Genomic DNA, 22,524 nt, shown 5'->3' with positions numbered 1-22,524 from the left:
TTACTACTCATGACCAACCCCAGGATGCGCTTAAGATACAAAGGTAAGCATGTGGGTGAGACTGGCACTGTGGCCAGAGAGGTGATGGCGCGGTGGTTTGTTGACATCCAGGCCCTAATAGGTAAGGTCGACCCGGGAGTGGCCGCCATTAGCGCAGATCTCAGGCCTTGGCAAGTTTCTCAAGGGACGTCACTCGACGATGTTTTCGCGATCGGTTCCAATAGCTCAACATCAAGCAAAATGGCGCCGACAGAGGAAGATATTGCGTGGTTCAAGTCAACATTTCATCCAATACCCAAAGCTGCACTGCCTGATGATTGCATTGAGTACACCATCTATGCTCTGTCGTCATCCCTAGATTCCACCAACGACTCCGAGACAAGGCTACGCTTGAGGGACTTTCAGAAATACGCAGTCAGTTTGCAGAAGCAATGGCTACGTGACTACATATGGCAGCGTCAGACTTTCTCCTTGGAAGTACAAAAAGACGATGGTGAGGTCGGTACCCACGATGGCAGGGCACTCAAGAGGGATCTAACCAAAAATGTAGGAGTTAGTTTTCTTCGCGGGCGTACCGAGTATGGTGACTCGATCGAGGACGAATGGGTAGTCGTTTGGATTTTGCGAGAGATTACGAAGAAGTTCAGCGACGCCTGGGTCAAGGTGACGGATACTGATGGCGAATTCCTTCTGATTGAGGCGTCGGGCTCACTTCCCGGTTGGCTAGAACCTGATGTTGCGGAGAATCGAGTCTATATCAATGATGGCCAGCTAAAGATCATCAAGCCAGCAGCAGGCTCCCGGTCAGCCAAACGAACAGAAGAGAAACTAAATCCAGCCGAGGCTCGTCAAATCATTCTGAAAGCGCCGAAGCGGCTTATGCACTCGACTTTGATGGAGGAGGAAGCCTTTTACCGGTTGCGGAACTACCCCCAGCAAATCAACGACAACATCCATCACGCGCTGGTGACTGTGCCGAGAATAATAGCTTTCCTGCTGAAACAGAATCCAGCATATATTGCTCCGGCTGTCGAAGCATTCTATTTGAGAGATCCAGTCTCACTCACAAGACTGAGCGGCAAAACTGGAAGAGAAACGTTGCCCATCCCACCCACAGATACGGTAACACTTAGTGTACGGTTTCCGAAGGTTGCCTACGCACAGTTGAGGTCACAGGATTTTCCTGCTCCTGCTGCTTTGAGAGACATGATGCCGGCGCAACTAGAGGGGGAGGGCTTTATTCGAGCGGAAACAGGAATGAAAATCACATGTGGTTTTGAGATGCTTCTGACAGATTCTCAGCACCAAGATAAACCTGCTGTGCGAGAGATGAAACTTTTGTTGGAGGACCTCGACGCCGGCGAAGAGGTGCTACCGACGGATGAGACCATGTCTCATTGGGAGATGCGACAAGATGATGAGAAGTGGATGGATATCAACTTTGAAGACCTGGAGAATGAGCTTGATAGCAGCAGATCGAAGCCGAATGCGGGAAAGAAGCGTGAGTTTGGTGACAAAGCGACACATGAGAATCTGCAGAGGATTGTTAAGCAGTTCGAAGAGTTCATGAACGATGAGAAAGCCGGCTCTGACGGAGCCGGCATGTTTGGTGACGGGGACGAACTGGATGATGATGACGATGACCTAGACGACGACACTGACGACGAAAGTGGGGAAGACAAGATGGCCAGCTTTGGAGAAGACGACTTCACGAAGCTGATGCAGGAGATGATGGGAATGCCTCCTGAAGTCATGGCAGAGCTGATGAAGGGAGAGCTGGGTTCGGAAGCGGCTGCTTCACAGGCAGGCGAATTGGCAGCGGCTCGGACGAAGACCACAATGACAGAGGCTGCCAATAGTGGTGATGGCGATGAGGAATTCGAGGCACACATGCGACATCTCGAGGCGGAACTTCGTGAGAAGGGTGCACTTGACCTCAACGCATCTGAACGAGCCCTGAAAGGTGAAGGTGCAGATTCAGACCTGTCAGACGATGATCTGGACGACAACGATATCGATATCAACCTGGCCCAGAACTTGCTCGAGAGCCTCAAAGCACAAGCGGGTCGAGCAGGGCCAGGTGGCAATATGCTGGGAATGATGGGTGCTTCTTTGCCGCGCCAGGACGAAGAACAGGATGAGGAAGCTGGTCCGAGCCACCATTCGAAGTGATAAAGATTTTGAATATCCGACGATCAAGCTCGAGCCGGTCGAGGCAAGGGTCACTTGGCCTGACCGCCCCTTGCGCAGTGAAATCAGCCTCTTGGTGCCACTACCTGACATTGACGCATGGGTGCGAAAAGTCTCACACTGCCTTTCACTCGTGACACAATTGCGAATGAGCCTTGCAGCTGCACAGTGAAAGGCGTTTAGCACACGATAAATTTGTCTTTTTCTGAACTTCGAGATTCCTTCCCGCATACACCTCGTTGCCCCATCCTAAGCCGCAAACTCACAGGAAACCATCGCCACCCATTATCTCGTCAGATTCTTGACAGCCATTCCGCGATGTCCTGCCACAATGTCAAATCTGGCGACATCGCCGATGCCCGCGAGAGCCCTCCACCATATCATCATACCGGTCTCTCCACCTACGCGATCCTCAATGGACCTGTCAACCCTGCCGATCCTGAAGACTCTCCACCAGTCCTCGACACTCACGCATATTGTGCCCTTCAGCACCAGAACAGAAAACTCGAACTGATCACATTCATCCTCTTCTGCATCCTGCTTATTCTCCTTGGCGGATTATTCTACGCTGGCTCCGAAGTGAAGCGTCTAGGATCTGAATTGGACAGTTGCCACACTAACAACATCCATGGCAACGAGTCGTCACTACAACGCCGGGCATCAGCTCGCCGTCGCTGTATCTCAGGATACACCGCGGATGAGCTCGAGTTGGAGTTTCAGCTCATGCAGACCAAGTACGACCACAAGGCTCGCATCTAGGAAGTGCCTTGTGGCGAAACTGGCGCTGTAGGCATGGTGGCCGAGTACGACTATGTGGTTGCGAGTCCCTGAAAGGCCGGGGAGAATAGTCTTCTCTGCGTCAGAATGAGTCCATAAGCAACGAAAAGCGAGAGCCCTTTCGAGTGCTTTCGGGAAATGCCAGCGGAAGATTTCGGAGGGACATCATCATCAGCGGCCACGTACGGAAGGGATGTCAGTCAATTTGTCACGGGTGATGGGGAAAGCAGGGCTAGCAAGTAGTGTGGGCCAGCATTGTATCGACAAAACCAATCTTCGGCTTCTGCAACGACAAGCACCGGACTCGATCTACTTCCGCGACCGGTTATGATCTTCATTCTGTCCTTTCTTTCGAACGTCTTCTTGCTCTCTGTCCCGCGTACAGATCCCCTCCCCAATTTTGTCTGCTATCTGTGCCCGGCGCTGGTCGCCTGGACCGACGCTGCACCACAGTTCACCTGCTGGGCGTACACAGCATTGCTTATGTGGGATTTGATCGACATGAAGTTCATTAGTGGCGAAGGGGAGATCTACTCTACACGGTAAGGCTAAGCTGAGAGCATTCCAGGCCCGGTCCTCGCTAACCAAGCATCCCTCCTTTCCCAAAACGTTATGCAGCCCCAGTCCTCCTCATTCATGACTGTGCCACAAGCTATCTAAGCTTCAGCACAGTAACACACCCATGAACATCTTTTGCGTACTCATGCACGCTCTCAATCTCCAGCACTTTCTTCCCCTCGGCATCTTCGACCGCATCCACCAATTCTTTCCACTCCTGCTGCGTTCGCTCCACCCCCGCCAGCTGCACCATCATCGTTATATCTCGCATCGCGGCTTGCAGGCTCACGTTCATGTCTGGTAGCGCGACCTCGTCGATGAGTATGCGTGATTCTGAGTCCATGGCGGCGGCGAGATGGGCTAGGATAAGCTTCGACTGCTCCTTGGGCCAGTCATGGAGAATGCGGCGGAGGTAGTAGAACTTTGCTCCTGTTTTGTCACGGCGTCAGAATCGTTTCCCGGATCTTGGGCTGATAGCACAAGCTGAGAGTCACTGGAGGGTGAAAAGGGGGTATTTCTGGCAGTCATAGTTGGTCCACTAACCTTTGACAGACTGCTCGGTGAAGAAGTCCTGCTCTTGGATCGTCACTCCATCGATATTAGACTTGCTGACCGCCTCTGACAGATCCTGCAGTACGACTCTACCTTTCAAGGCAGGATACATCTTCAGGAATTGGATACACTGGTGTCCTTGCCCGCCACCGACATCAACGAAGAAGGGTGATTCGTGCTCGCCTGCCTGCTCGGCGGCGGCGTCGAGCACTTGCAGGCCTTCCATCCAGCTTGCGTCTTGCATGGCCGTCATCGTCGTGTGAAAGGCGTCAAACTGCTTCTCTCGGCCGGGCTGGGCGAGAAACTCAAAGGCTGGTAGGGTGGTGTTGAAGGCCTGCTGGTACGGGGTGTGTGTGGTATCGGTGATGTCTTGGTGGTTGGTGGACACGAGGAAGGAGGGGAGTGCTAACATAGGAGGAGATATGGTGTCGAAGGCGTGAATTATGAGCGCTTCTCCCTGTGGGGACGCGAAGAGGCGGCACATTGGCCTGGGTGAGAAATGGGTTGGGGATGACTGGGTAAGTAGAGACGACGAGGCCAGGTAGCGAAGGAGGCGGACTACACTCTGTTAGCTCTATGATTATCACGTGTGGGAGGGCCGAAGGGAAAGGATGCCACATGACAGAAGCAGCGCAAGAAAGTCAGGTGGTTGCAGGGACAGAGTCCAGGACCACAACATCTTTGCAGATGAAGGGCTTGCGATACAAGCGTGGAATCCAACCAGAGTGTGCCTTTGTTGTTGAGCATGGCCACCTACGTACCGAGTAGTTGAGGAGCTGCGCCTGTCTTCTCCGCAAGCTCATCCACAGACAGTGGCTCTGCTATACTGCTCTGCAGGTGACCGAAGAGACCTATGTTGATGCCGACACGAATGACAGCGAGTTGCACAAACTGTCGAGACATCAGTTCGAGCGACACATATGGCTGCTAGGGTTCTCATACAGCATTGAAGGTTTGATACATGGTCCCTCTCGGACCCTCGAGGCTATTGACAAGGTCATGCAGACTCTCTTTGATAGCGATGCGTCCGCTTTCATCAGACTGATCGTACAGCTTCTTGATCTCGGCGATCTGGGCGTCCATACTGACCGCAGGCAGACAGTACCGAAGTGTTGTGTTAAACAGGGCTGCCTCAAAGCAATGGTGTCTTGGTTTCAGGCCGGGGGCAGAGTGAAGGTCGAGTTGCTATGAAATAGATCCGGGTGGAAGCCTGCTGTAGTAATTGCGTCGACCCTGTTCCAGTATATAGGAGTCCTCCATTTCATGTGTCTAGCATATGACAGATACGCTGCTGCCTGGACAGTACCGAGCCAATAGACCCTATGAGGCTTCGGAGCTTCCGCGGGCCAACATATTCGGCATTAACGGCGTCCTTTGTTGTCATTGTAGTCCAACTGTGATCTAACGGCGAGAGTTCTCGATGGCCCAGACGTTCGCTTGACCTTTCTGCAAAGGCTAGACGCAGGGATGAGCATGGCAATGAGCTTGCGGTGTCACCCCAAACCAATCAAGGGAATTGCCATGGATTTCGCTGCCTCTTGGCATTTTTATTCTGGCTTCACAATCCAAAGCACAACACCTCGAAAACCAGATAAATATCCGCTACATCCTGGCTTGCAAAGAATCACATGGTCCACACGGGCCCCCGGCATGATACCGAGGTGCTTAATATTCTCGCTTGGTGCGAAACTGGCCCGAATCCTACTTCTCTTCCCTTGTAGCACCCATGATGCGGTCAGTGCCCCTTCTCACTATTTGCTGTACCTTGCCCCAACTCTTGCCTCTTCCCTCATCTACCCATCTACGTCTCTCCTTTAATGACGCCGCTTCAGCGTCTTCAGACACAGAACAGCCCGTCTGCTCCTTCCTCCACCTCAGATCCTTCAGATTCCCTCTCCTTAGCCAGTGCCCTTCCCATGACTCTGTCTTCGTTCTCTTCCCCCCTTTGCCACACTCATCACAGGCGCCATAATTCGGCTGTTGAGATCGCGATAGCTCGCTTGCCATAGCGATCGGCTCGCCGCCACACTGCCTGCGAAGCTCGGGTGGGCATAGTCCGTCTCCGGACCGTGCTCGCGCGTTCTCTTGCTCCAGCGGAAGCCATAGGAACGCGAGAAGTGCATGGCTTGGCCGCGTGGCTGGTGTGAATCGCCTTTTGCAACACCATTGTATGGTTCAGGCTCCATATTTGTGGTGCGTAAATTGGACAAGGTGCGCCTTTGAAGAGGCTGGACGGTGGTGGGCCATCCTTCGTACCATGGAGATGGGCGAGTAGATTTACCTGTTGCTGGCAGTATCGGGAGCGTGGCATCTTGGAGACTGAGGACTAGAGATGGACAGTCAAGCATCATGTGGTGGACGTAAGGAGAGCGTGATGCGAGAAGGAGTGCCGTCGAAGGGTGTGTGGCAGAGACAATATTCCACAAATTGCGGCTCGTGGGTTCATCAGGCCCGCTACGCATAGCTCTGATTACTTCAGTTGGAGGAAACTGGGGAGTGTCGGGACTCCATCTGGAGACCTCCTTGACCCGAGGGCTGTTGAACTTGTGGGGCGAATCGTCTTGATTGGCAGTGGCTGCGTGAGTGCTGGAGTTCTGTTGCCGGCGAGTGTCGTTTGATGCAAAGGTGGTCTCGAAATTGTTGCACAAATGCTGCGGGCCTCGAAATTGGCTCGTTCTGGTAGACGAGTCGCTACTACGGACAGCCATCATGCTCTTTACATGCGCCGCTCTGCCCATCTGAGCACGACCACTAGGAACATCTGCCAGAGTGAATGACTCTCGTGAACGAGGTTGAGGTGTCCTGGGCGTGTGAGGTACGGGAAGAGGCTTGTTCAGTAAAGCTGCAAGTTCAGGTGTGCTTTCGATATTGTGCGGTAGCTTACCCTTTCGACGAATCTCTTCTTTTATGTCGTCTGTGAACACGCCAGTGCCATTGTCATATACGACTGAACATGTCGGCCTAGTCGACAGTGCAGAACTCGTTTCGCACGACGGTGTATGACAGTGATGAGCAGGCTGCGCTCCGAAACCTGGACGGGAAAAGTTGCTCACCGGAGATATGGTTCTGTTAGGAGTGTCAGATCGCCTACGAGTGGATTGCGAACCGGCACGAGTCGTTGATCCATAGCCAGAAGGGCTACGTCGGCTTGGGGGTAGAGACTTGTTGGACATCGTGAAAGACGTAGCTTTCTCTAGCTTCTTGACTCTGTATCTCTTTAGCTCGAATCAGTTGTACAGAGTACAACGTATACACGATCTATGCGGGACGAGAAGCAAAACTTGCGAAAGACAGGACCATATAGACGACAGTTGGCAATAAAGAAAGAAGAACGTCCACATAAAAGGCTTTGTCAGATGGTCTTTTGCCGATCTCCCACTGGCTGTTCTTGTCTGCTTTGTGCCAAAGTTATGACTTTGCCTTGCCGAGCTTGACTGGACGCTGTGAAGTAATGCTGCCTTAAAATAGACGTGACTACTCGTTTTCACTGCTCGCTGTTCCTCCTGCTCCTAATCTTGCTCAGGCCGCGAAACATCACTGGTCGCATTGCTGAATGCACTGGCCAGGCTGATGGGATTATACCCCCGGCTGTCAGGGCTCCATCTTGAGACCGCCTTGACCTGTTGTCGCCGAGGGCACGGCTCTGGTGCGGTCCGACTGGGAACAAGATACTTGGGATCGGAGAAGTCGCCATCAGCATTTGGATTGGCGCGATACTCGCTTGGCTGAGAGATCTTCGCTCGTCGCTTTGAGAATGGTGTGGGAACTTTGATGGTGAGAAATGCTTCCCAGCCTCTTTTACAGACCGCCTTGACGCCTCGCATGTTCTGACGAAAGCGCATGCGCGCCTTTGCGTAAGACCACTTTCGAGATAAGTTTGAATCCGAAATCGGAGAAGTCATGTTGGCGGCAGCGACGATTCGGGATGAGAAGTGTGGGAAACGAGTCGAGGATTTTGGAAAGCCGTGCACAGGTTTTGAGAACTTGATACTCTGGAATTCAGCTTCCGGAACGATCCATGGAGTTATTAGTAGCCCTGGTGGTGGAAGCCATGCAACCGCAGTATTGTAGAGGCTAACAAAGAAGCGTGTGACATGAAAATTGCCACTTCGAAATCCTGGACTATTAACTTTGTCATCAGTGAATGGATCTTGTTTCCCAAATGCTTTACTGCAGTGACCAGTTGCAACTTCACAAACTGGCTTTGTCTGTGATAATGAAGTCGGGGCTTGGTTGTGACAAAGGTAGTGTGATTTGCTGCCGGCCTTACCTACCATCTGGGATCATCGCTACCGTATTTCACTCAATCGACTTGCTTGAGACCGAGGTTGCGCAAGGCATCAGAGAGAACGGATCCAGTGGTAGGTACTGCAGGCAACTTGCCAGATTCTTGTCGTACGAGAGCGTTTGATGGTCAATGAAGCTGTACCTCGAAGTGGTGACATATTCAGTCTTTCCCTTTTCCGTCGTCCTTGAGCTTGCCCTCGGCCCGCAGTCTTCGCTTCTCGCCAACATCCCAGTTGTGGACACGAGCAATGGCGACTTCAAGTGTAGTGATTTGCACTCTCAGAAACTCCAAATCCTCCTCCGCAGCTTTGAGGCTGTCACGAGCCTTGTCAAGCTTTCCTTGCAGCATCTCATCGGCTTCATCAAGTGGATAAGCAACCATAACATTGGCTCCCAGCCATAGGTAGACCTCATCCACCTCGGCTGGACGTATCGTGGCTTTCGCATACAGCGTATCCTGTAGATTGAAGGTCGCCTCTATTCCCTGCGGATCGGGCTTGCTGTCTCCTAGTTCGTCGTCGAGCTCGTCTGAATCGCCATTCTCTTTCGAATCAAGAGCGATAGTCCGCTTCTTCTTCAGAAATCTGACAGTATCGAGAGTGTCCTTCATTTCAGGCAGTTTTTCCCTGAGACCAGCGGCTCGTCTATCAACGTTCTGCTGCATAAATGTGTACTTGGATACCATCTCTTGGAACCGTTGAAGCGTGGGTTCGACCTCTTCAATGCTCTTAACGTAGTCGCTCACATTGGTCATGAAAGGGAAAGTTGGAATGCCTCGTGGATTTGTCGTGGATGCCTCCATCTTGGTCGCCATGCTGCCGTAATTTGAAATGACCCAGCATGTGCGGCCTTTCCAGGACTTGTAAGATGATGTGAAGCCAAGGTCAGGAATGTGTTACCAACCATTGAGAATAAGACGTCTACAGACTGAAGAAATACCAGGACCAACGCCGCGGGAGTGGGGCTCTCAAGGCTGAACTCCAGCCTTGCGACCCCGTGACTTCGTGACTCCTTTGACGCGTCTCGGTCATTGCGGCGCGTCTACTCCCGAATCCGCCACGTCAAAACTCCAAATCGCTGATAATCCGTCCTGGGCAGTGTTCTCCGTCGCCCACAGCGCTCATATCTTCGAGCTTACCTTTTTCGGCAATGTAAGCAGTCTTTTCAGGATGTGTGCGTTGTATGCTGATACCTGTAGGTTACGACCAAAGTCCAGGGCCGATGCGGGGGCCAACAAGGAGAATGTACCACCTGCAAAGAGTGGCCGCTTGAGCATCAATTCCCCAGCTGCGCTCGATCGACTCATTAAGCCTTTTAAATGTCCTGGCTCCGCCAATTCACGTCGAACGACCTCGGAGCCACCACGAAAACGGCGCAAGGTGAACTACACCGAAGAAGGCAATGGTCAGAACGATAGTAGTGGTGGCTACAGCGGGGATGTCGACGACGAGATGAGCGCATTGAAAGACAAGTTCCCAGTGTTTAAGGTCAAGGACAAGGATACAATCTTCAGGGCAAGGTTCTCCGTGCCACTCATCAACAAGAATGCCTATGATCCATCCCGCCCTGCACCAAGTTTGGGCATGAGGAAAGGTGTGCCCTTCCAGAACAAGCCGCTGCATGACCCAAGTGGAGAGTTCTCTATCGTGCTATACGACCCTACGGTCGACGACAAGCCAGATCCGGCAGCAGTAAAGCCGAACGATCCGGAAGTCAAAGCATTGGATGTACCCCTCATGCATAAAAGTCTGGCAGAGATCCTAGGAATAAAGAAGGAGGTCGAGGGCGAGAGGCCGAACGTGCCCGTGGTCATCGACCCGCGTCTTGCCAGAAAGTTGCGACCACATCAAGTGGAAGGAGTCAGATTCCTGTACCGGGCTACGACGGGCTTGATCGATGACAATGCCAAAGGGTGCATTATGGCGGACGAGATGGGTCTCGGCAAAACCTTGCAATGCATTGCACTTATGTGGACACTCCTCAAACAGAGCCCTCAAGCCGGCAAACCCACTATCCAGAAGTGTATTGTTGCATGCCCGGCCAGTCTGGTGAAGAATTGGGCGAACGAATTAGTGAAGTGGCTGGGCGAAGGAGCCGTCACGCCTTTCGCCATCGACGGGAAGGCCACCAAAGAGGAGTTGTCGTCTCAGCTCAAGCAATGGGCCATCGCTTCAGGACGGGCGGTCACTCGACCAGTGATTATCGTATCCTACGAGTCGCTGCGTCTCAATATGGAAGAGCTCAAGGACGTGAAGATCGGCCTGATGCTCTGCGACGAAGGACATCGACTGAAGAATTCGGACAGCAACACCTACACGGCTCTCACGCGATTGAAGGTCGATCGGAGAGTTATCTTATCTGGAACCCCGATTCAAAATGACCTCACCGAGTACTTTGCTCTGCTTGACTTTGCAAACCCCGGCTACCTTGGAACTCGAGCAGATTTCCGGAAGAAGTACGAGCTACCTATCCTACGCGGACGCGACTCAGAAGGTTCTGACGCCGACAAGGCGAAAGGCCAAGCGGCCAACGCGGAACTTGGAGCGTTGGTAAACAAGCTCATTATCCGCAGAACGAATGATATCCTATCAAAGTACCTGCCTATCAAGTATGAGCACGTGGTGTTCTGCAAGATGGCTCCGTTTCAGCTGGATCTGTACAATCACTTTATTAAGAGCCCGGAGATTAAGAGCTTGCTGAAAGGCAAAGGAAGTCAGCCACTCAAGGCAATTGGGATCCTGAAAAAGCTATGCAACCATCCCGATCTGCTTGACCTCGACAAAGATCTTCCAGGCAGCGAGGGTGTTTGGCCAGAGGATTACGCTCCCAAGGAGGCCCGTGGACGCGATCGCGATGTCAAGTCGTGGTGGTCTGGCAAGTTCCAGATTCTCGAGAGAATGCTCGCCCGCATCCGCCAGGACACCAACGATAAGATTGTCTTGATCAGCAACTACACTCAGACGCTGGATGTCCTGGAGAAGCTATGCCGGGCAAGGTCGTACGGCTGCTTGAGGCTAGATGGGACAATGAACGTCAACAAACGACAGAAACTTGTCGACAAGTTCAATGATCCAAACGGAGAGGAGTTTGTCTTTTTGCTGAGTAGCAAGGCAGGTGGCTGCGGCATCAACTTGATTGGTGCCAATCGACTGATATTGTTCGACCCAGACTGGAACCCTGCCGCCGACCAGCAGGCCCTTGCTCGCGTGTGGCGCGATGGCCAGAAGAAGGATTGCTTCGTTTACCGGTTCATGGGAACAGGTACGATCGAGGAGAAGATATTCCAACGTCAATCGCACAAACAAGCCCTCTCTTCCACTGTGGTCGACTCGGCGGAGGACGTTGAGAGACATTTCTCGGCCGAGTCGCTGAGAGAGCTCTTCCAGTTCAAGCCAGATACCAGAAGCGATACACACGACACGTTCAAGTGCAAGCGCTGCAAAACTGACGGCACCCAAACAATCAAAGCACCAGCCATGCTCTATGGAGACACCAGCACCTGGAATCATTTTGTCAACAGTGGCGAGCAGGGGCAACTGGGACGAATTCAGGATCTTCTGCTGAGGCAGGAAGCTGCAGAAGAGGCAGTTAGTGCAGTGTTTCAGTACATCTCTCACTAGTTAGCGTAAGTGGCTTAGCACTGAGGCGACAACGAATGTGGTGGACATGGGCAGGTGTTGACGACACTTAGGACACAGACGAATAAGACATGATGTAGAAAGATGTAAAGAGTCAAGAAACATTGACGTGTGCCTTTACACTTTGTATACACGTTACTCGTATCTTGCCATGCCAACCCTGTTGGGGCGTCGTCCCACGCGGGCCAATCAGATTAATTCGGACTTTCTTCCACGTCCTCCACGCAAACAGCGTCCGCCACGCGTTTTGTTGGTCCGTTTCCTCGTTGCCCTGTTTTCTGGTTCCGGGTCTCGTGCACGCTTCCATCTATCGCTTTTTGCCGTGGTCGTCACTGTCGCGATTATCAAGTTCCCGAGCTGGTTCACCCAATCGAAGTGGGGCTCTAACTTGCACATTCCACGCCATGATCTTGACGACCCCTCAATGAACTTGCTGAGACCAAAATGGAACAGTCTGTCCAGCGCCTACTGACGGATAAACTTTACGACAAGCGAAAGCAAGGTGCTCTTGAGTACGAGCATACGGCCCCCAATGTGACTTATCTTGCTGATGCCTGTGTTCCAGGCTTGAACGTCTTGTCCGCGAGGCGTCTGCCGCCAAAGACTACGATAAGATCAGCAAAGTCGTTGACCAGTTGTGCCACGATTTTGCTTATGCTGTGCATCAGCCACACGCCCGCAATGGAGGTCTTATCGGTCTTGCCGCCGCCTCAATAGCGCTGGGCGCTGTATGAATCTCGCTGCGATAGTACCCGACCACAGCTAACGATTGAGAAGGACGCAGTAGCGCCATTCTTGTCGGAGATAGTGCCTCCTGTTCTTGCTTGCTTCACGGACCAAGATGCCCGAGTCCGCTACTACGCCTGCGAGGCTATGTACAACATTGCCAAGGTTGCCAAAGGAGAGATTCTTCGATTCTTCAACGATATTTTCGACGCCCTCTGCAAGGTATTACCGGTCCCATTGCGCAATGCCGTGATCATTAACCTCGTGTAGCTATCCGCCGACACCGAGCTTTCCGTAAAAAATGGTGCTGAGCTCCTCGACCGTCTCGTCAAGGATATTGTGTCCGAGTCCGCCGCCTCATACGTATCTGTGCTAGATTACAAGGAGAAAGCCGCCCCAGATGACCACTCCGACCAGTCTAGCGCTGAGCTACCGACCGCGTTCTCTCTCGACAAGTTCATACCTGTCCTTGAAGAACGTTTATTCACCAACAATCCGTTCACGAGGACTTTCCTCGTTTCCTGGTTATCGTTATTGGATACGATCCCTGACCTCGAGTTGGTATCCTACCTACCATCCTTTCTCGGCGGTATATTCACCTTCCTCGGCGACTCCAACAGAGATGTCTATGTCGCCACTCATGGTCTGCTAGACAAGTTCTTGACCGAAATCAAGAAGATCGCGAAGATCAAGCGCGATATTGCCGAGAGCCGACGGAGTCGTGCTGGTCGACCTAGACGGACAGAAAGCCAGGCCGAGAGTGCTACGCTCGCTGATTCAGCTTCGAACGATAATGCCATCGAGGATTTCGATTCGGCGTCTCCGGACGAGCAAGACACGGATGGAGACTGGATTCCGGGCCAGGATGTCCTTGTCGAGCATACGCAAATCCTCGACATTCTGCTCAAGTTCATCAACGTTTCATCAACAAAGGCCGAAGACCCAGATTTCAAAGGACCTGAGGGCTTGTCCAAAGAGAAGGAAGAAGACATTGGCGTTGTCGCTCTTAGGTGGATTGACAGCTTCTTTGAAGTCAGTCCAGAAGACATCCTCCAATTCGTACCGCGACTCGTATCACAAGTTCTACCGGCTCTTAGCGCACGAGCTGATAGTGTCCGTACTACAGCCAGCCGCGTAAACAGGTCTCTAATGGATTACATTGTCACGCTGCAAGACGATCCAAGCATTCCTGAAGGCGAATCGCGAAAGGGTCATGCAGACCAGCAAGGCGGAGAGTCCGAGGCACCGAGCGAGTTCAACAAGCCCCTACCAGAGGTACCAGCAGCTGCTAGGAGTATTCAGACTCCATCGCCGTCCCCAGCCGCCGATCTAGACTATGCTGCTGCTGTCAACGCCTTGACACTACAGTTCCTCAATGAGCATGAGGAAACGCGTGTCGCTGCTCTGGGGTGGCTGATCATGCTGCATCGCAAAGCGCCTAAGAAGGTGCTCGCGTTCAACGACGGAACCTTCCCGGCTTTGCTTAAGACACTCAGCGATCCCGCCGATGCAGTGGTCATCCGAGATCTGCAGCTGCTGTCGCAAATATCCATCAATTCTGATGACGGATACTTCTCCTCGTTCATGGTGGCCCTATTGCAGCTCTTCTCAACGGACCGTAAACTTCTTGAGATACGAGGCAATCTGATTATCAGGCAGTTGTGCATCAATCTCCAGCCAGAAAGAATCTACCGCACACTAGCCGATTGCATAGAGAAAGACGAGGACATTGAGTTCGCCAGCATCATGGTCCAGAACCTGAACAATAATCTGATCACGGCACCAGAGCTTGCCGAACTGCGGAAGCGTTTACGCAACCCTGAGAGCAGAGACGGACAGGCATTTTTCGTTGCCTTGTTCCGAGCATGGTGCTACAACGCCGTGGCCACCTTCTCGCTCTGTCTCCTCGCACAAGCCTACGAGCAAGCCTACAACCTTCTCCAGATTTTCGCAGACCTCGAAATGACGGTCAATATGCTCATACAAATTGACAAGCTCGTACAACTCCTTGAGAGCCCTGTTTTCACATGTAAGCAACCACTCACCATTCTCACCGCCCCAGATGCTAACACCTCCCGGACCTCCGACTTCAACTCCTTGAGCCAGACCGGTATCCCTACCTCTACAAATGCCTCTACGGCCTGCTAATGCTCCTCCCACAATCATCCGCCTTCGCGGCGCTGAAAAACCGCCTCAATTCCGTGTCAGCGATAGGTTTGCTGCACACGCCCGTCGGTATGCCATCGAGCGGTCCGCGCCCATCGTACGTCCACCCAATGCCTTCCTCCTCCCAGTTCGCGTCCTCCACCGGTGTCGTCGGCGCCGCCGCCCCTCCCATGCCATCCCCTCCACTGTCGTCCGCCTCCCATTCAGGCTTCCAATTCGGCGGCGCGCACACCCATTCCCGTGCCCGCTCGACTGACAAGCCACTCCCCCTGACTGCGCTCGGCTCGCTAACATTCTCCTCCTCGTCCCCCAGCGTCGTCGCAGCCTCCAATCTCGGTGGCTCGTCGTCCAACCCTAATGCCACGGGCCGGCTCGGGCGCTCAAGTCGCGATGCCGGCGCCGGCAGCGGCGGCGCATCAGCGGAAACGGTGCGCTGGCCGGAACTCTTGGAGAAGTTCCGCGGCACGCAGGAGAAGGCGCGGTGGCGCAGCGAACGGGCCATGCGCGGCGAGGTCGTGGGCGGTGGGCTGGATGCGCTAGGTGGAGGGCCCGCGACGCGAAGCCTGCTGGCGCTGGACCTGGACGGGCGCGAAGGGCGCACCAGCGCCGGGGCCGGCGGCGTGGACTCGGCAAGCGGAGGTGCGAGGTCGCTGGGTCCGGGCAGGCCTGGCAGCGGGCTGGGCAGACCGATTGGCTCGTCGATGGGGCCGCCAGGGCTGAGAGTTCCCAACAATGGTATGGCCGGGGGCGGTGGTGGGGTGGGAAGCTCTGGGTCTGGGGCGGGCGTGGGCGGTGGTGCTGGCGGTGGGTTGGCGGGCGACACCTACAAGGGTCACAAGAGTCGGCAGAGCTTGGTCGGCAAGTTCACGAGTGGGATTGCTAGGAGCACGGGCAGCCGGGAGCGCGACAAGGGGAAGGAAAAGAAGTAAGTTTGGCTGTATCTGGTTGGGCATGGGTATCCTGTGTACGGGAGGCGAGAGACATGACATTCATTGGGTATCGCGCGACGGTTGGCTACGTAACATGAGAGAAGCCGACCACAAGCCGCTTTGCTTGGGAATATATGAACTCAAAGGCGATTACGCGAACTGTATACAGAACAGACGATAAAGAGCAAGAGAAAAGCCAAGTTTTAGCTCGTTTGTCGGAGTTGCAGTACTGTGTTTATCTATTCATGAATTCTTTCCAGCATGTGGCAGAATATGGACATGGCAAAACAGAATGTTCGCCTTATGAATGACATGACATAACGCTAGGAAATGCGTGCTGGTTATGGTGCGTTGAAATGTGAAAAATGTGCTGTAGATCCCCGATTCTCCATGCTATGCTGGAATATGATGACAGAAAGGACGTAAATGCGTTCAGATGACCCGCCTGCTTCTGATGCTGGATGGTTTGGTGGTTGGTGCTGTTGTGTCGAAGCCCAGGAGAGTGTGGCTGGGTGGCTATTGGGCTGGTGTGACAGTCGTGAATGCTGCTGCGCTGAAATAACTCCAAGGACGTATGTAGATGGGCGCGTCTAGTCAGATCTAGGTGATATTGGAACCTAAGCAGAATGGTCGCCGTCCGTCGGTCAGCGAACCCTCGAGGTTAGGTAGAACCGCTCAAGTTAACGAGTGCCCGATGCGTGTTGCATGAGGCTGAAGCCAGGGCGGCGGTAGTGCGGGTGGTGCCGATGGTGTACTGCCTGGCTTCCTCAATGGCTGTACGCGCGACGTTGTGCCGCTGTGTCGCTGCTCGACGAGTCGGCGCTGAGCTCCCCGTATTCTAAGATATTCAGATGCATGCGCGCTTCGAATACCTTAATTTCGAGGCGACATCCACATGCTTCTCCTCTTGTTGGTGCTGCCCGTGGAGCCCGTGGAGCTGGCACTCAGCTGGCCGTCGGGTTGGTACACGTATTCTCCATCGACATATTGGGCACCTGTGGTGAAGGTGCTGCGATTCTTTCTGCGGGTGTACTTTTGCTCGAGGCGATAGAGCTCAATTTTATTCTGAAGCTTGGACATGAGACCCATCCTCTCGGTATAGGCAGGCGTGCCGGGGAGACGGAGGGCAAAAGTTTCGCGGTTTGCGTGTGAAGCCGGCCGGCAACTTTATCTATATCTTGGTGCCCTCTGCTGACGGGCGAAGGCGTATGAGTCGAGTCAGATGATGGCTGACGGAGGTAGCGGGGCCCGGGCACGATTTTATATCCACGAATAGACGCGGGTTTGATAAGGCAGGATGCGTGTCAGATGTGCAGATCGAGATGTCGTTGCAACGTCTCGCAATGTGTTTCGGGAGACTATATCCGAGTAGCACCGCCGTGAGAGGTAGTGGTAGATAGATCTGCAATATGGTCGAAGGAGGGGATATAAAAACGGTACGAAGAGAAGGAACAACGGGTGAAGCGAGGTCGACGGGAAGATGAATGAAAATGGGTGACTTGCAGATTGCTCTAGCGGCAGCCCGATGGCCTCGGTGGTCTTGAGCCTTGCTATTCTAGTGGTAGCTCTTGCAGTGGTCGCATTGTTGAAGTGGGAACAGGGAAACGTGGCTTGCATGGAAAAAGGGGTAGAGCGGAGGGCCCATTGGCGGAGCATGACCAGGATGGATGCTGCTGCACGACAGAACGGATGGCGGAACGCGCGATGATAGATCGGCAACGTTATTGAACTGGCTATTCTCCAGGTTGTATCCGGTGGAGGAATGTCCGTTGATCGCGGCTACAAATTAATCACTGGTATCTGTCCAACATAGACAACTGTCACAGAACGCGTTGCAGGATAATTGTGGTGCGGGTGTACCTGAAGATCGTATGTACAGTAGCCTGTCCGCAGGCGACCAAGAGCCAAGTGCAACCCGAGCGAGCGCCGTGGCCTGCGGCTGTGGTTACTTCGCGGAGGCCTCGACTTTAACAGAGTCGCACCGTCGATGGGCGGACTTTTTAGGTGCCTTGCTAGTCGCTTTTAGCGCCATGCGCTTCCCAGAATCTGCACCCGGGGCCGTGGCCGTTCCACGTGGGCTGTGCCCCCCTTTTCCACTTACAGAGGCGCGCTTCGAAGGAGTTGTCGCTTGTGTTGGGAGCTCGCTTGCAGACTGGAACACTTGTCTTCAAGACTACGATGCATGTCTTGCAGCGATCTCGCCCGGCCTTGTCCCAACATCCAAGTCGTGCGAAGGGATCGAGGCGTTGCGATCGTCGCTGTCAAATGTCTCACAAAATTGCTTTCTCAACTCTATTCCCACTCCATGTTGAACTACTCAGGCACGTACTGTACCTGGAATTTAATGTTACTGTCTCGACTCTCCTTCCTCGGCATCATCTCGACCTTCCTCAATTTCCTTCTCCAGACCCATGTCTTGTCCGAGAGACACTTCTTGCGCTGCCCACAGGTCTGCGTAAAGACCGTTCTTTTCCAAAAGCTCACCATGCGTGCCTTGCTCTTCCACTTGCCCGTCTTTCAGCACAAAGATGATGTCGCTGTCAAAGATGGTCCGGAGCCGGTGTGCCACAAATACACTCGTGCGGCCCTTCTCTTTCAAGATGCTGTTTATGTTTTGGAGTATTGCTTGCTCGGTGTACGTGTCGAGGGCCGAGGTAGCTTCGTCAAAGAACAATAACGGTGGGTCTTTGAGCAGGAGCCGGGCCACTGCAAGTCGCTGCTTCTCTCCGCCTGAGATCATCATACCTCGTTCGCCCACCATGGTGTTCCAACCCTTGGGTAGTCGCTCAATGAGTCCGTCAATGTGGGCTCGCTGTGCTGCCTTCTTGACTTCCTCCTCGGTTGCATCGATCCGTCCATATCGAATATTGTGCTCGATGGTGTTGTTAAATAAAGGTGTGTCTTGCGGGACCACGCCTATTGATTGGCGTAGGTTGTCTAAGCTCACCTCCCGGATATCTTGCCCATCAATCGTGATCCTGCCACCCTGTGTATCGTAAAAGCGAAAGAGCAATCGAAGAAGAGTGGATTTGCCACACCCACTTGGACCAACGATGGCAACTTTCTTGCCCGCAGGGATTGTCAAACTTAGGTTCTTCAGGATCTGGCGCTCTGGCAGATACCCGAAGTTGACGTTTTCGAACCTGATCTCTCCGCCTCGGGTGAGAGCGAGCGGACGAGGCTTGCTGACATCTTTGACCGTCACGTTCACCTTTTGCAGGTTGAACAATGTCTCCATATCAAGTAATGACTGACGGAGCTCTCGGTAGACCGAACCAAGGAAGTTCAACGGAACAGACAATTGGAAAACCAGCTGGTTCACCATGACCAAATCTCCCACGGTCAGCTGTCCCGCCGCCACCCCGTCGGCAGCCATGAACATCATCATGGCCAGAGCGCTGGAAAAAATCACATTCTGACCTGAGTTGAGGAAAGCCAGTGATGTCGTCACTTTGATCGAGGACTGTTCGTATTTCTTTAGTGCTTGGTCATAACGTTTGACTTCGAATTTCTCATTGTTGAAGTACTTGACCGCCTCGTAATTGATCAGTGTGTCAACGGCCACGGTAGCGCCCTGATTGTCGGCCGAATTGGCTTGCTTGCGGAATTTTGTGCGCCAGGAGGTAGTTGTGATGGTAAATGCCGAATATGCCGCCATTGTCACCGCCGTGACGGCAGCAAATTTCAGACCATACTGGTATGTAAGAATTCCACAGACCATGGATATCTCCAACACGGTCGGGAAAATGTGGAACAGCATGGATGTTAGCAAGAAGCTGATGCCCTTGGTTCCTCGGTCTAGGGCTCTCGTGAGACCACCAGTCTGCCGGGACAAGTGGAAGTTGAGATCAAGCTTCAGGAGGTGCTCGAAGACGTTGCGCGCCACGTTGCGGATCGCTTTCTGTGCTACGCTCGCAAACACGGCGTTTCGTAGTTCCTGAAATATCGTCGCTCCTATCCTTGTGGCGCCGTATGCGATGATCATCGATCCGGCCACTGTCCAGGCTGTTCCGCCTACCGCGAGGAAGTCGATGTTCATTGAATCAACAATATTCTTAAAGTAGAAAGGCACCTCGACATTCAAAATCTTTGCTCCAACCAGCAGGCTCAGCGCGGTACCGACACGGAACTTGGTGCCCCAATCGCCCTTGGGCCACAGATACTGCACCATTTCCTTCATAATCGCCATGTCGACCTTTCGCTGCTCAGCCGTGGAGACAACTTTCTCAGCAAGCATATCGTTGTTGCTCGCCGGTGTAGCGCCTTCCCTCGACTTGGGCTTCTCGAATGTCTCTGGCTTTGAAAGCTCCGAGGGCTCAGCTTTGTTGGGAGCATCTTCGGCAATTTGTGTCTGGAATGGTGGTCCCTGGCCTTGTCGCTGCTGTCGTTGTTGGCACGCTGTTTGGACCAATGTTCGAACTGCTGCGCGATGCGCCAACGAGGTGTCCCTCAAGCCTACACTATGAAGATTGCCGGCCCTTCCATAGATTGGCTTCACGAGCCCCCGGACACAGCCGGAGACTGGCCGCAGAAACATGCTTGCCGTCGTTCTGCCGTCATAAGCTCACCGTGTCCAGCAGCATAGCAACAGACAAGCTTGGTCTGCACACATGGGAGCGCCACTATCGACCAAGCGAGCTCTGGGCGCGTTGTTTCGCTTTGGACCAGATGGCGTAACGCGCAAATGGCGCAAAATGGCTGCCGACGTCGCAATTGAGGTCAGAACTCGTAGCCTCGCTCCGGGCGTTGTCCAATCACCGTATACCAATCTCAGCCTCATCGCAGCTTTGCTTGAAGCTCTAAGCGGCCCTTCTGTAGCTCTAACAACTGCCATTAGCTGCACCAAAGTGTTCGACACGAACGGCAGCTCTCGCAGTATCCCACCCGTCCATATGCCGCAAATACCCACACGCAGCCTTCACCGGCTCGTGCACAACCCTCGTCAATGGGCGTTCCCAGCTCACTTTATCGCGGGCCGCCGACTAGGAGGATACAAGTATATCACTGTTCAAGCGACGCCTGCGACCGATAGCAGCTCTATCGATGTGAATGGGAAATCTTTGTCGGCGTCTTCACCAGGTATAGCAGTTGCTTCCCTGCTCTACTGAGCACGACTGACGAGCACCAGATGCGACCTTTGAAATACTGGGCTCCCCATATTCTCTCCTCTCCGTTAGCCTCGCGCCATCTCAGCATCTGCACACTCGGCGAGGAACCCTCGTCGGCGTCTCGTCCCCTTCACCGGACGGTACAGTCTCAACACTGCGCTTACTCACTCCCTTCCGGCGTGCTCTCACGGGCATCCCTTTCCTTTACCAACGCATCACGTCTACAACACCGATTAGTGCTCTGATCTCTACCCCGTCCACGCACACTACATTTGCAATACTTCAACTCGATGGCACGACAGATTGGCGCATAACACAACGCAAAGCACTTCTTGCGTGGACAGGCAACAGCCTCGCCGTCGCTCCCGTCCTCCCCACCACCCTTTCCACTTCCGCATATGGTACCTCCACAGCCACGGGTCGCGGCCTGCTCGCCCTCTCCGGTGTAGGGCAAATATACTCCCTGACTCTGGGTCCCGGCGAGTCCTACGTTGCGCACCCCAGCAACATTCTGGCATATGCCCTGTCCTCTACCTCCAACGCACCACAGCCCTACCGCTTCAAGAGCTCCACCCTCAAATTCCAGATCCCCTTGTCACTGGGCAACTGGTTCCCCACGCCCGCCTTCTGGCGCGCAGCACAAGAGTCAAACACCTATAAATTCCTGCACAATGTCCTTCGGCGGATGCGCACCTGGTCGCGACGCACCATCTGGGGCGACAGGCTGTTCCTGCGCTTTGAGGGTCCCACCACACTACTGATTCAGTCACGTGCCTCCCGTATCCGCGATATCCTAACATCAGAGGAAGTCAACGAGATCGCGGACGCGCCCGCAGGCCTCGCAGCGGAGGCCATACGTGATGTTCATGATGGGCGCGATGCAGGGAGGGAGAAGCAGCGCATGGGCGTGCAGGGCGCGACGCCGAGCGCGGAGGCGGGCAAGGTCACTGCGTCTGCGTCGCCTCAAGCGGGGGGGCCGGCCCAGGAACAGCCAAAGTTGGAGGTCAAGAGCGTGAATGAGGATGGGAAGGTGACATTCCAGGCAACGCAACAGCCAGCGAAGAAGGGCTAAGAGTTTCTTGAGTCTGCGAAGAGGGAACAGTGTACGAATGGCCATCACCTACGATGGTCTCCGCGATGTTTTGTGAGTTGTCAGAGACCACGCAAAGCGTCTGGCGGTGGAAGGCCTGGAGCAGATCGTCACAAAACAGCGCAAGCACTGTCAAAACATCTCTAGAGAGCCCCCCCCGCGGACTAGCCGCTAACCTCGACTCTTTCATCTGTCCCAAACTCGCAATGTTCCATTCCTTCTGGTCTTCGTATAAAGCGTTGTTATCGTTGTTGTTGGAAGTGGCCGCCATTCTTTTTGGACCTGGCATTGACTCCCCCCCTCTTTCCCTTCTCGTGTCTCCTCCCTCCCCATGATAACCGTGTTCTCTGATCACCCCATATCTATGTGCTGGCTCCTTTTGTGTTCAGTCTTGCTTGTCGCGGGGTGCTGAAGCCATGGCTGGTCAGTCAGCCGAACAGGACTTTTAGCAAGCAAACAGCGAGCGAGGATAGTTTGACGCAACGGAGGTATTTGAAGGGGGG

General features: G+C 53.7%; 9 protein-coding genes across 9 annotated transcripts; 4 read left to right on the top strand and 5 right to left on the bottom strand.

Annotated features, from left to right (window-relative positions):
• Positions 1 to 240: 240 nt before the first annotated feature.
• HMPREF1541_02011 (uncharacterized protein) lies at positions 241 to 2,172 on the top strand (the record flags this gene model as incomplete). Its single annotated transcript, XM_008716367.1, has 1 exon — positions 241 to 2,172. The coding sequence occupies one exon, from the start codon at positions 241 to 243 to the stop codon at positions 2,170 to 2,172; it is 1,932 nt and encodes a 643-aa protein (XP_008714589.1).
• A 1,447-nt stretch (positions 2,173 to 3,619) lies between these two features.
• On the bottom strand, positions 3,620 to 4,561 carry HMPREF1541_02010 (uncharacterized protein; the record flags this gene model as incomplete). Its single annotated transcript, XM_008716366.1, has 2 exons — positions 3,620 to 3,954; positions 4,069 to 4,561. The coding sequence occupies 2 exons, from the start codon at positions 4,559 to 4,561 to the stop codon at positions 3,620 to 3,622; spliced, it is 828 nt and encodes a 275-aa protein (XP_008714588.1).
• Positions 4,562 to 4,830: 269 nt separating this feature from the next.
• HMPREF1541_02009 (uncharacterized protein) lies at positions 4,831 to 5,160 on the bottom strand (the record flags this gene model as incomplete). The annotated part of the gene is made up of 2 exons (XM_008716365.1): positions 4,831 to 4,968; positions 5,020 to 5,160. 2 exons carry the CDS (start codon positions 5,158 to 5,160, stop codon positions 4,831 to 4,833), a joined length of 279 nt encoding a protein of 92 aa, XP_008714587.1.
• A 3,364-nt stretch (positions 5,161 to 8,524) lies between these two features.
• On the bottom strand, positions 8,525 to 9,178 carry HMPREF1541_02008 (uncharacterized protein; the record flags this gene model as incomplete). Its single annotated transcript, XM_008716364.1, has 1 exon — positions 8,525 to 9,178. One exon carries the CDS (start codon positions 9,176 to 9,178, stop codon positions 8,525 to 8,527), a length of 654 nt encoding a protein of 217 aa, XP_008714586.1.
• Positions 9,179 to 9,533: 355 nt separating this feature from the next.
• On the top strand, positions 9,534 to 11,984 carry HMPREF1541_02007 (uncharacterized protein; the record flags this gene model as incomplete). The annotated part of the gene is made up of 1 exon (XM_008716363.1): positions 9,534 to 11,984. The coding sequence occupies one exon, from the start codon at positions 9,534 to 9,536 to the stop codon at positions 11,982 to 11,984; it is 2,451 nt and encodes an 816-aa protein (XP_008714585.1).
• Positions 11,985 to 12,446: 462 nt separating this feature from the next.
• HMPREF1541_02006 (uncharacterized protein) lies at positions 12,447 to 15,823 on the top strand (the record flags this gene model as incomplete). The annotated part of the gene is made up of 5 exons (XM_008716362.1): positions 12,447 to 12,514; positions 12,568 to 12,730; positions 12,780 to 12,950; positions 12,999 to 14,757; positions 14,835 to 15,823. The coding sequence occupies 5 exons, from the start codon at positions 12,447 to 12,449 to the stop codon at positions 15,821 to 15,823; spliced, it is 3,150 nt and encodes a 1,049-aa protein (XP_008714584.1).
• An 873-nt stretch (positions 15,824 to 16,696) lies between these two features.
• Positions 16,697 to 16,912, bottom strand: HMPREF1541_02005 (uncharacterized protein; the record flags this gene model as incomplete). Its single annotated transcript, XM_008716361.1, has 1 exon — positions 16,697 to 16,912. The coding sequence occupies one exon, from the start codon at positions 16,910 to 16,912 to the stop codon at positions 16,697 to 16,699; it is 216 nt and encodes a 71-aa protein (XP_008714583.1).
• Positions 16,913 to 18,170: 1,258 nt separating this feature from the next.
• On the bottom strand, positions 18,171 to 20,360 carry HMPREF1541_02004 (iron-sulfur clusters transporter atm1, mitochondrial; the record flags this gene model as incomplete). Its single annotated transcript, XM_008716360.1, has 1 exon — positions 18,171 to 20,360. The coding sequence occupies one exon, from the start codon at positions 20,358 to 20,360 to the stop codon at positions 18,171 to 18,173; it is 2,190 nt and encodes a 729-aa protein (XP_008714582.1).
• A 355-nt stretch (positions 20,361 to 20,715) lies between these two features.
• HMPREF1541_02003 (uncharacterized protein) lies at positions 20,716 to 22,003 on the top strand (the record flags this gene model as incomplete). The annotated part of the gene is made up of 2 exons (XM_008716359.1): positions 20,716 to 20,902; positions 20,952 to 22,003. The coding sequence occupies 2 exons, from the start codon at positions 20,716 to 20,718 to the stop codon at positions 22,001 to 22,003; spliced, it is 1,239 nt and encodes a 412-aa protein (XP_008714581.1).
• Between the last annotated feature and the right edge of the window lie 521 nt (positions 22,004 to 22,524).

The sequence above is a fragment of the Cyphellophora europaea genome, assembly GCF_000365145.1.
Source record: "Cyphellophora europaea CBS 101466 unplaced genomic scaffold supercont1.2, whole genome shotgun sequence".
Classification (NCBI taxonomy): Eukaryota; Fungi; Ascomycota; class Eurotiomycetes; order Chaetothyriales; family Cyphellophoraceae; genus Cyphellophora; species Cyphellophora europaea.
This window is presented reverse-complemented; position numbering and strand designations above follow the sequence as displayed.